Genomic DNA, 13,009 nt, shown 5'->3' on the forward strand with positions numbered 1-13,009 from the left:
GTCTTTTGGTGACCAAAATTGTGAATTGCTAAAGTCTAGTTTTATCATCAAGTTAGAGCGCTAACATGATGATAAAATATATCTATACATAAAATTGTAGTCTGGAGTAAACATCCAGCAAAATCAATAATTGCATTTGACGTCATTGCACTAAGTTTCTGGAAAGGAAGAAAGTAATAAAATCAAATAAATTGGTATTTTAATATAGTTCAATTTTCTCACATTCAATTGTTGAGGAATTTTTAAAAGTAAAACCTGTATTTTACTTCTTCGCATTAAAAAAAATAACCGAATACATAATCCATATAATCATTATGTAGATATTTGAAATATTTTGGCAAGTTTAAATTAAAGTGGCAGTATAGTATAAGCATGACCAAGCTGAAAAGGGAAAGGGCATAAATCAAAAGACAGCATTATTTTGTCTTAGAATTTATTTGCAAATTTATCGTGTGTGAAACATGAGAAAAAATCCTCAAAGAAGATATACTTTTGAATTATTTCAAAATTATTACTTGTATTTTCCATTTTACACTGTAACAAAGTTGAATTTAAACACACAGCTAATTTGTTTTTTTTTATTACATCCTATTGTTTAAGTGTTTTTTTTTTGCTTCAATTTGTTGTTTAAATTTATTTTCAGCAATACATTTTTTATTAACCTGGAGGATTTCGGCAAAAAGTGGAAGATGGCTGATAATTAAACCATTTTGTTTGTTTTCTAAGGAGAAATTATTATTGAATATTTCTTTAAAATATAGGTATTACAATAAGTAGTAATATAAGGGTTTTTCATTGTTTTATTTTTGTAAAAAAAAGAAAAGTGATAAACATTAATCATGTTATGTCTTTTATTCACTAAGAATTTGTGAAATTATTTTTGCTTAAAAGATTTTTTTTTATATATTCACCTTCTCATAATTTCACTATTATATATATCTGCGGAAATGAAGTACTTTAAGTAATGAAGTGCTGGTATTTTTTTCCGTTCGATAGCTTTTTTGGGATAATTTTTGAAAGAAAAATTTTAAAAAATTTGACCATATTGTTTTCTTGTACAAAAAAAATATGATAAAATTTACTGCAAGGGAAACTCATTTGAATGAATTGAGAAAAGGAATACAGATAAGTAGGTTTTTTTTATCTCTCCATTATTAATCTAATTTTTTTTCGTTATCATGTCAAATAAGATTTCTCATAGTTTTTTCTTGTGTTCATTAATGCATTATACTTCTTATATTTATTTATATGTTTTTTTATTACACAGACAAAAATCAAGAAGTACACGTAATAGATTTTTTTCATCTAGGTACACTTACTTTTTTATCTTGCATTTCTAGTATTTTTTATATCTTGCTAAATTTTTTTTAATATTTTAATTCATGTGGTAGTCAAGAGGTAAAATGCTGTAGTTTTTCCTTGTTTTTTTTAATATCTCTAGAATTTTTTTTCTTTGCATCGGGTTTTTTCTCAATATTTTTTTTATTCTTAGAAAAAAAAAGAAATGAAGAAAGCTCACCAATTGAATTCGACTAAAATCACATACCTTAAGATCTTTTATTTTGTATTAATTTTTGTTTAAAATAGTTTTGCATTCCTTCTACTACTAAAAGAAAATAATTATTTTCGTGTCAAGGGTGTAATTTTTTCATATTTTTTCTTTTATACTTCATTATGAAAATTTATTATAATTTACAAATTACAATAAATAAGGTGGATTGTTTCATATTTATTCTTTTTTTTTATTTGTTTTTTTTTAACCCTACCAAGTATGCATTTTTTATCGTGTATAAAGATTTTATCCTTTTTTGCAATTCATCATTCCTCATGCTTTTCTTTCTCATACAGCACACATTTTGAAAATTTCAAGAGGTGAGTTTCAAGAGACCTAAAAATACGACAAGACCAAACTGCATTTTTTTAATCTGCATTTTTTTTTGTTGGAAATAATGCTTTTTTTCTAATGTTTCTATTTTTTTTAAATTAGTTTTCTTGTTTATTTAATATCCGAGGGAAAACTGTTAAATTTTTTTAATTGTTTCTTGTTTTTAGCTATTTCAATTCGCAAATTGGATGCCCACATTTTTTTCCTCGTTCAAAAATGTCCACGTTCATTGTATATATAGATCCATATTTTTTCATCTTCTCCCATCATGTCTTAATATTTAACAACACACATCGGCGTCGAATAACAGCACAATGAAATATTTTACAAAAATTTACACAAATAGATTTTTAGGGATAGTGATTAAATTTAATTAGTTATCTTATTTGTGTTCTGTTACAAGAATTTAAATTACCTTCTTATAATTTAAATATTTTTATTCATATTTTTTTTCACTACATTTTTTTAATAATTTTTTTACTTCATGGGTTGTTTTTTTTAATCTCCATTTATTATTATTTTTTAATCTTTGAATCAATGCTTTTTTGAAGTGTTCTTTCATTTTTAAAATTTTTTCATCATCAATTTTTTTTCCTTAAATCTTTGTCTCCTTTTTTTTCATGTTGTTGTATTTTTTCAATTAATATTCTTTTTCTCATAATATATATCCAATCAATAAATTATCCCATAGCAAGGACATCGCATGATGGAATTGCGAATTGGCTACAGTCTTTAACAAATACAAAGGCGAACAGATACCTGCAGCAGCTCACTTTGATGTCATCATGGTTACGAATTCTGCAAAAAGAAAATTGGTATGAGATGGGATGTGTTAAGGAATAAATCATTGTAACCCCCATCATTCAGTGGAATAAACCTTCATCTAAATGTAACTTGCTAACCCTTCGCTTACCTTCATAATTGACCTGCCCGTCGCCATCGATGTCAGCCTCCCGGATCATCTCATCAACCTCCTCATCTGTTAACTTTTCACCCAAATTTGTCATCACATGGCGCAATTCGGCCGCCGAAATGAATCCATTGCCGTCCTTATCAAACACCCGAAACGCTTCTCGAATCTCCTCTTCACTATCCGTGTCTTTCATTTTGCGTGCCATCATTGTTAGAAACTCAGGAAAGTCAATTGTACCATTACCTATAAGGATACACAGAAACAAATAGAGAAAGAGAATTTAATCGTTTGTTGGAAAAAGTTTCCTTAACGTTGTAGAATTTCAAAAAAGCTTTTCGTTTCTCATGTATAGGTAGAGATCTTTACTATTAAATCAATTAAGAGTCTATTGAAGAATTATTATACATATTCAAGAAATCTTATTTTAGCAAAAATTTAAATAATTCAATTTTAAGCAATTTAGTCATCAAGAGTAAGTCATATACATATTGTCAATAATTCTTCGTCTAATGTTAAATGTAATTTGGTGACTAAAAATATACTTAATATAATTCTAAATATCATATTCATTGTAACTAATTCAGAACACAGAGAAAATTCAAGGTTATACTTATACCCTGTGAGAACTTCTTGAAATCATACATATTCTGTTATATATAATGGAATTTAATACAACTGCTGTATATATCTACATATGTAAATAAATAAACAATACTGCTTCTACCAAGTTAAGACATCTTACAAATTAAAAAATTATTATAATCTTGCAAAGTAATACACGTTATGCCAAAGATACTACTTGATATTTTAATCTAATACATATAATGTTCAATTGTCAAATTTCTTTTCATGCAACGCGGTCTCCCATAATCATTAAAAATGACGTAGTATGTAGTAACCACAAATAGGGGATTTATCTTAAATAAAATATTGGATTTATTAAAATTTAAATAATGTATAAACTAAATAAGAATTCTCAGCTTATAATAAAACTGATGTTATAAAATTTATGCGTGATAAAATTGAAATTGATTTCAATGCTTTTCTTTTCCACCATTATTGATTGATTTCTAATCAACACTTTTCAATCCACTCAAGTGGTTTATACTGAAAATACACGTTGAATTGAACGAGGTGACAACAGACAGAGATATTTATAATGTCACAGTCACGTAATCGTATGGCGAATTAGCGGAGTATATCCCTTAACCCTTACCTTCAATGTGATATCTCCATTTCATAACTTATATGTTTTTTAAATTTGATTCTTGGCAAAGTTTATCATCTTGTTTGCTTTATATATATATTTTTTTAATAATAATATTTATTTACATTTATTAATAAAAATATTTAATTAATAAAAAAAATAACTGGACGAATGATTGACTTTTGATTTAAAATTTTTATTTATTTTGTTGACTTCATCGAAAAAAGATTCTAATTTACCAGTGAATTGAATAATACGGTATTTTGTGCCTTAAAAGAAATAGAGAGCAAACAAAGGTATATCTCAGACAAATTTTTGTGATGAACAATGTCCTCCCTCCCTTCTTTATTCCCATAGTCGTCATTTATAATCTATCATATCATAATATATGTATAGAAAAAAGACGTAGTGTGAAAAAATGCGATAAATTTTCCTCCATCTATATTTTTAGGAAAAAGTAGTAGCAAGTTTATGTTGCGATAAAAGAAAGAAATGAATTCTTTCTTTGAGACCTATTAAATGTTTGATCGATAGAAATGATATAAAGTAATAAAAAAAATTGATAAATATTTCATCTATACATTGTTACCTTCTACCATATGTATATGAAAAAACATTACATTGCGCGATATTCTTCATAAATATATGTACATATGTGGATACATATTAAATATATAGGAAAGAAAGAGGACGCCATCATGTCACCATTTTCAATTATAATCAAATATTTATGGCAATAGTCACAAATTAATTGGTAAATTACATGATTTGATGTTGTCTCACTACATATTCGTTTAGACTTACCTACCTATTTAATATGAATATAAACCACTATCCCTTAATACTTGCTTTTTTGCCACGACGCAACAAAATTCAATCAAGGCGCACAGCTCAATACCTATCTATAAATTTTTTTATATATATAAAGATAAAGTGTTTGAATTTCAAATGCAAAATTCATCAACGTGGCATTTTTTTTTCTCCTAATCATCAATTGACTTTTTTTCTTTTATATTATACCCCATCAATACCGTGTGAGCTATTAAAAGTATAGTATACATTTATCGTTGTCGATGGGAAAAGAGGAATTATGTAAGAGGCACTAAGTGAAAATAATCTTATCTCAACCTACTGATATACAGTGAGAAAAAAAGAGAGAAGGAGCTTCAATATTATTTGTCATTTTATCAATATAGTACACCTTACACTTCAAATATATAGGTATATCGTAACAGAATGTGAGAAAAAAGACGCGGTATAAGTGCTGTTAAAAATTAACTAATGCCTTTATTGACGAAAATCAATATTTCAGTGTTTTCACCTCAATTTCCAATCAATATTAGATCGTATTTCACATAATGTGTAAAAATCATGTAGTTCGAACAACACGATTGACTCACGCCATGCTTAAAAATTCTACTAGTATATTGTGTTCAAATCTCAACAAAAAAAGTCCTAAAAAGAATCTTAAAAAAATACACATATAAACAGATTGATATACGGACAACCTTAATATTTAAATAAAATATTTTAGAAAATCTCGTTTAATTTTTTTTTTATATTATTAACATTTGAGAATCTCTGTAACATCATGGTCCCAGCACAGAAACGTAATGAAAAATTCATTAAAAAAAGTGTTTTTACACACTTTTAACAAAAATTCTTAAACACTAGAAGTGTGTAAAAATGCTAAAAAAAAACTGCTAAACCATTAAAAATAAATAGATGTTCAATTTGAATTTGAACGTAGAATGTTTATTTTCTAATGATTGATGTTTCTTTTCTAACTTTATTTTTTGTCATTTTTAACTTGGAAATAATTTCTTTTAAAGAATTTCTAAAGAAAATCTGAACTTTTGTCTATGAGCTTATTCTCTAACTACACATAATTTTCAATTATTAAACTTTTGTTTTAATTGATAAATCAAATACCTATACGCATAGTGAATTCTCATGTAGGTCATTATTTCAACCCATAAAGTCTTTACATTATCACTAGATTTTACCTATATTAATTTTCTTGAACAACAGACAACAATGATGCATCCTTCATTTCATTTAATATCAATTCTTACATATAGTAGAATGATGACCCTATTTCTTCATCATCCAACAAATTGCATTTCGATACTTATACTTTTAAAAAAATGAAAGAGAATGATAAAAAAAAAATCCCTGGAAATATTTCATACAGAAATTATATACATATGTATATCTTATAATACTCTTCCTCTTTGATCATCAACCATCAGTCACCCACTGTAAACAGGCTGAAAAGAGCTAAAACATTCCCTCTCTCATCTGACATTGTTGTTACATTTGCACGATAATTTATCGCATAATTTTCGCACTATTACCAAATAAATGACAACGTACATTAGGTTCTTCTTTTTGAGTGCCTTTCGACTTTTTTCTAACTACCAAAATCAACAGAAAAATTTAAAAAAAAAAAAAAAAAAAAGATTTGTTAATTGTAATTATACGACAATGTCCACTTGACATTCATGTATTTATACACATTTCTCACTAATAAACACAAGTTTTTTAAAGAGGTTTATCCGATTGTGTATGGATAAACCAGTCATTCGAGGAATCATTCGACACACGCGTAATCTTGTAATTTAAGTGGATCGAAAAAGTATAAGAAATTGTTGAAAGGACTTTCCATGGAATTCTTGATCTGGAAATTTTTGTATGTATTTGCCAAAATTGTAAATAATTACGTTCTTTAGTGATATTCTTTGTCTAATCGTCGATTTTTGAATTATGAATGCATGAATGACGATAATGAATGCTTTATGCTTTAAAAGAAACGAAAACACAATATTGAAATAGAAATTCTTAATAATATTCTATCTACAATGGGTTACAGTCAGGTATTGGTTAACGTCGCATGGGATATACTCTTTCCACCCATTAATAATAATGAGTGGAAAGAGTATATCCCATGCGACGTTAATCAATATCTGACTGTAATTCGATTTCTCAAATATACATATATAGGAATGTGTCTTAAACATGATTCTGTAAAGACTGTGGAAATTTTCCCACATTTTTCCACAGTTTTTCCATATTTTCAAACATCTTACAATTGTTTTAAAAACTATTGTAATACTTAATTTTTCAGAACTTTAACACAAATATTGTAAAGTTAAAAATGTCCAGTTTGGGCTACATAATACTCTTATTATCCAATAAAAGCGCCATTACAACATAATTATTCTTGATTGTTTAAGGCATGCTTAATTTCAAGTTCTTATAAACTTTTCGCATAAACTCTAAATAGTAATAAGAAAATCTTACCATCAGCATCTACTTCATTTATCATATCCTGAAGCTCAGCTTCTGTTGGATTTTGCCCTAGCGATCGCATCACAGTACCCAGTTCTTTTGTGGTGATCGTTCCATCACCGTCTTTGTCGAACAGGGAGAATGCCTCTTTGAATTCAGCAATTTGTTCTTCTGTTAGTTGGTCAGCCTACAAATTAAAAATATAACAATAAAGAAATATTAATAAAACAATTTTTTGTGATGCGTATGTACGTACAGTCTCATGACACATATAAATATATTCATTATGGTTCATAATGTCATTTTGCGTTCCTTGAATTTTTATATCATTTCTTAATTATAAGGCAAAGCCACCAAAAAGTGATTCTAAATTATATTGTCGTATAAAAATCCTCACTGAATATTTATTTGAAAATTATATAGCACAACTAACACAAACTCGGTAAAATAAAAATAATGATATCGATTTTTCCGGACAATCCATACATAAATGTACTGTGTATATAGTACATACTTATGTAGGTATGTATGTATATATGTACATTGGGGATTTTGCTGTTATATCGTGTGTGCCATCAACCCGGTGATTCTAACCCAACAACGTTGCGTTTTCATACACTCAGGCCATTTATATATCAGTCGTTGGCAAATATTCCACATCTCAGTGCCCCCTACCTACTCTGCCCCCATGGCGGAACGCAGAGGCAGCAGAAAAAAAGAAAGAAAAAAAAACGAGCGGAATTACACCGAAAATGAGTCAATTCAAGAGAGCATGGAGATTCTCTTGAATATGTGAATCATAAGAGAAAAAAAAACCTATGTATGGATTCACGGGACGGTAATGTATTAGGAAAACATACATACGTACGAAAAGATATTCTCAACATATAAAAAATTCTTAAATTATTTTTTTTAGTAAATTTTAACATGGTGTTTTGAAACAAAAATCAACCCACATTAAGGCTTTCCACATTGAGGGAGAAGAGAGGGAGAAAGAGAGAGAGAGAGAGAGAGAGAGAGAGGAAAAACTCCCTCAACACTATCCAGATATGGAAGTAGAGCAATAAAAATTAAAATGGCAATCGGAAGTACAGTATAAATTGGCAAAACTAATGTATTAAAAAAACACTCATTTTAATGCTTAATATTTTAATTCATATCATTTAAACTTGTGAAAATGAGTCATTTTTAAGGAATTTTTACTCACAAAAATTATATGTAAGTTTTCTCAACATTTCTCTCTCTCTCTCTATTCTCTCTCTGAAACTCATATTGTACACCATATTCTCACATCTCGGTAACATCAAATCGATTTTCTCTATGGCAATTTTATCCTCCCAAAGTCGCACAAAAGAACAAAAAAATGTATAAAGATGGAGGAGGGCAAGAGAAAATTAAACTAGCTAGTAATTTTAAGTATTAAAATACTACAACGTCTATGAAAGACTCTTCTGTAAATAATAGCTTATAATTTCATTGGGATTTTTAACACCCTCGCCTATTATTCTTTTGCATTTTTTATACATTTTTTCTCTCTCTTTTCATTCTTTCAAAATGGCCTTTAAACCACCACCACCTATTGAAGGACACTGCGAAAAAATATTTCCCCTCTCATTGCTTATTGCGTCGCCTCACCGAAAAACCCTTTATAATAACTCTCACCTCGAGTATGCCCCTGACCAAACCTCAACGAAGGTAAAATGGGTGGGCAATTGGAGGTTATAAGGATGAAGAAGGAACATGAAGTGCAAAAAAGAAGGGTACAAATTAAATAATATATATATCTTGTATACGATTTGAATGAGAGGAATCTTTTCATTTATACCATATTGGTTACACAGAGCTTATACGAAGCAACTTAGACGGGAAACACACAAAACACGATGGCGGCGGGTGACAAAAGTCCGCAATGCGGCAAGACGAAAGCATTGACGACAGGTGACGAAGAAAACTACACAAAAATGTGAATTACTCTACATTTTTTTTTCTCAAGTAGCACACATATTTCCAATTGGATTTCCCTAAAATTGCAAACCTATTTTCACATTTTCATTACTCAATTTCCACAACAGCATCCCTCGTCCTCGCCCCTCCCCATTTAAACTATTATGCATAAAAATTTTTGCGATAACGCCAATCCAATGAATTTTTGGCAAAAAAATTAGTTCTCCAACACCTCCCAAATTTTTACACACGTTGAAGGCAAATAAGATGAAATTTACCATTTTTTCTCTTGTCTAAAATAAAGGTGTGTCTGTTGGTTAAGGTAACGAGTTCTTTCGTGCAGCTAGCTTTAGCTCCCGTTTTTTTCTCTCTCTCAATAAGCTCCTTGCGGCTGAACCCCAAAAAGGAAGTTACAGGGTAAACGCTCTCTTTTATTCAGTCGTCCAGAGGCACAGTCTCCGATGTGAAATTATCAAAAAAGGTTCTCAGATTTCACGAAATTTCTAACTTAACAAACTCATAAAATGTTCTATATTGTTTTACACTTTTTTATGTATATATATAAATTAATTTTCTTTGATAAAATAATCTCCTCGACTATGTTTTATAGAGCTCTTCTTGAGGGAAGATCAACCAAACACACTGACTACTCACTTGCAACTGGCTCACAATCCAACGAACGCAAAGACCCTATACTCATTTCGTTGGTCTTCCCTCATCCCTCTTTTTCTCTCTGTCGCACTCATATCGTATACTACAATCATTCGGAGACTTCTTCCTCTCTTTACATGACTATGTCAGTGCGATGAAAATGCCACACGGCGCATACTCTCTTTAATATTAATACGAATATTAGAGGAATTTTTATAGTAGAGAGCGCCGCTTTGCGCCGTTTAGCGGCATTATCATACAAGACAATAGGACCACTCACCGCATCATCAGAATCGCCCCATTTGCCGTATAGCTTTTCCCCACCGAACCCAATGCGCCCAGCCCATACCACCCATCTAGAATTTATGTGACAAAAATACAGCAGCATAGTCGTCAGCAGGGATATAGTTTGAGTATACCCACAGCAATGTCATAGGTATCCTTAACCCATCCTCGACAGCAAGGCCGAATCAACAGCAGCAACATTTTACGCGAGAGCAACAGCGCATTATGCCTGGGATTTGAGAGAAACGCTATATGAGATCCCTCATTTTCTTACTCTTTCTACTCTAAACGCTCACGCTGCTTTTTTATAATTCAGCTATTGGTAATGCATAAACTTCCCGTAAATTCCTTATCACACTTTACTAACTTTTCTAAGCTTTAATTGATTCTTCTTTAACCTGGGCACTAAACTACAATAATTTCTCATACATAATAAATTTTTACAATCTATCTACTTTTTTTCTATCTATATTGTAAACACTTCATTATAAATTTTTTAAATGAAAAAAAAAAAGTTTCAGGACGATTTTCTGAATACATAGTATTACATAGCTCAAGTTTCAGTTTACAATGTTTAAAGATTCTCATGTGATTAGAAAGAAATAGTAATATCACTATAGATTGGTTAATCTGTTTTTAGTAGTTCAATTTGATATAAACCAAAATCGAAAATACACCTCTATAGAAGATAGATCTTAGATAGATAGTCGTTGATCTTTGAGTGCTTTGAGTATACGTGCATTGCTATTAACAGTCAAGAAATACTAAATTTTCAGAAGCTTCTGTTTCAGACTAGCCATGTAATAAGAACAAGAAAAATTATAAAATCAGATTTCTTGCAAAAATGAAATTTTACCATTGGTTACCCCTTTAGTGAAGAATCCTAAATCAAAACATCTGGGATGTGATCAAATAAAAAAAAATTGAAAGAAAATTTCTCGATTTCTACTACAGTCAGGTATTGATTAACGTCGCATGGGATATACTCTTTCCACTCATTATTATTAATGGGTGGAAAGAGTATATCCCATGCGACGTTAACCAATACCTGACTGTAAATTGTGTGTACAAGAAAATGAAATTAACCTAAAAGCACTTCCTTAATCTTTAAAACCTAAGTATTGAGTAATTACTTTTTTCCTTATCTACTTATAAAAATAATAAAGGATAAAATTAGTTAATTTTCAATTATAATATGTGACAATAGGGACGCATCTATGTATTTTTATGTAGTGTGTAATATTTACCAGCGAAAAAAAATTAGTGATTCAAAATTAAGCCACAAAAGATATCCCATTGCGCTCAATATAGGCGCGGTGTATAGCCTAGTTAGTTGGCGGTGGGTTAGACAGAAGAAAATGCAGCATGAGTGTCCCTGGTCTCGCGTTGTAATATAAAATCGAACAGAGAACAAGACTCCGCGCAGCTGTCGCAGTGCACATTTTTCGACCCATAGCGCCAATATCCGATTACGAGTGATGAACATGGCGGACGGTGTTTGCCTTTTTGCATATTATGAACCATTGCGAAAGAGTGCAGACAAAATCGACTCACCATCTTTTCTACCCACTTCCAGACACTTCCTCTCGCCTTACTTTACTCGCCCTCTGCTGAGATGTGGAACCGCTGCTAGACACTTGCGGGGAGTTGGAAAGATGTGGGGGGACTTTTGTGTGCTGGAGACCGGCGTGGCGCTATCTGCACTCTCTGTCGCGTTTACTTGAAAAATCTCGGTGATATATTGTTATCCTGCTTCCACACTCCTATGTAGTGATGCTCACCAGACAAGGATAGCTTTAGTGTTGATTAGCGCTGTTCTGGGTGCGGTTTGTGATAGAGAGAGACTTCTCGTAGCGCTGTTTTCTGATTGGCTATCGTGTACCTGCAATGCGTCAATTTCACTTTTAAACTCCAACCGTCTGCCGCGTGCAATGGTCACAAGCTCACAATACGGTTGTTTTTTTGTCAGGGGAACTTCACACGCAAATTATTTGGCACTACAAGCCCCAAATGATTAACCACCCGATTGTTTTTTTTTGCAGATCGGATTCTCACGTGGATGCTCTGCATCAAGGAAAAAAATATTTATTCAGACACTCGTCTCTCGACACTTATTATGCTATCTTATCACATGAGTAGTGGGTGCCCCTTCCCGAGGCCGTTTCCTCGTTGTTTTCCACCTACATTGGGTACGTTTGTCCTTCCCTGCATATAATGTATACTTTGTACAAAACTGAAGGGTTGTACGACCCTGATGGCTAAATGAATAAACTTTTTTTTGCATTTTACTAAACCACCCCCCACATACCCCTACGTCATTAACCACACCCCAAGGTAATCCTCATCTATTGATGTATGTAAAACAGCAGGTGCGGTTCAAAAGAATTACTATATATGTAGTAATGGTCAGGAAGACGACACCCTTCTAGATAATATGGACATTACATTTTATTTTTATTGTTATCAAATTGTATCACGTAATAATTGTAATAATTAGATTTGTCCTAGTAATCAAGGGAAGAATCCTTTGGATTATACCTGATGTGGGTAATGATGGCAAAATATACAATAATATGTAATAAGAATTTCTGAACTCAACTAACAAGGAGGGTGGCAAAAATGTCTGGTCATGTTTGCGCATTGCGGATCAATTGAAACTTTACAAGGCAGCCATAAAGATATTACCGTTTATAGGTATCTCCACATATCCCTCAACAATCACACTTGATAATTTTTGCTCTTTTCGCTGGAAAAAACACGTTTTATTTCGCGTAAAAAGCTTCTTTGATTTTGTTTAGCACAGCACAACACGCATGGAATTGAGGTGGGAGTC

At 31.0% G+C, this 13,009-nt stretch overlaps 1 protein-coding gene and 1 long non-coding RNA gene across 4 annotated transcripts; one reads left to right on the plus strand and one right to left on the minus strand.

Moving 5' to 3' along the window:
- Positions 1 to 416: 416 nt before the first annotated feature.
- On the minus strand, positions 417 to 12,975 carry LOC129796600 (calmodulin). Of its 3 annotated transcripts, XM_055838685.1 has the most exons (6): positions 12,862 to 12,975; positions 11,225 to 12,058; positions 9,519 to 11,121; positions 7,309 to 7,483; positions 2,799 to 3,041; positions 417 to 2,683 (listed from the first exon to the last, which is right to left on the minus strand). In XM_055838685.1, the coding sequence occupies exons 3-6, from the start codon at positions 9,519 to 9,521 to the stop codon at positions 2,655 to 2,657; spliced, it is 450 nt and encodes a 149-aa protein (XP_055694660.1). In that variant the 5' UTR covers positions 9,522 to 11,121; positions 11,225 to 12,058; positions 12,862 to 12,975; the 3' UTR covers positions 417 to 2,654. The 3 variants fall into 3 exon arrangements, with proteins under 3 accessions (XP_055694660.1, XP_055694661.1, XP_055694659.1); XM_055838686.1 differs by lacking the exon at positions 9,519 to 11,121 and having other exon boundaries at positions 11,731 to 12,058; XM_055838684.1 differs by lacking the exon at positions 9,519 to 11,121 and having other exon boundaries at positions 417 to 3,041; positions 11,731 to 12,058.
- LOC129796605 (uncharacterized) lies at positions 12,017 to 12,478 on the plus strand. The gene is made up of 2 exons (XR_008751236.1): positions 12,017 to 12,129; positions 12,219 to 12,478. It is a non-coding gene; the product is annotated as an uncharacterized LOC129796605 (long non-coding RNA).
- Positions 12,976 to 13,009: the final 34 nt, after the last annotated feature.

The sequence above is a fragment of the Lutzomyia longipalpis genome, chromosome 4 (assembly GCF_024334085.1).
Source record: "Lutzomyia longipalpis isolate SR_M1_2022 chromosome 4, ASM2433408v1".
NCBI classification, from domain to species: Eukaryota; Metazoa; Arthropoda; class Insecta; order Diptera; family Psychodidae; genus Lutzomyia; species Lutzomyia longipalpis.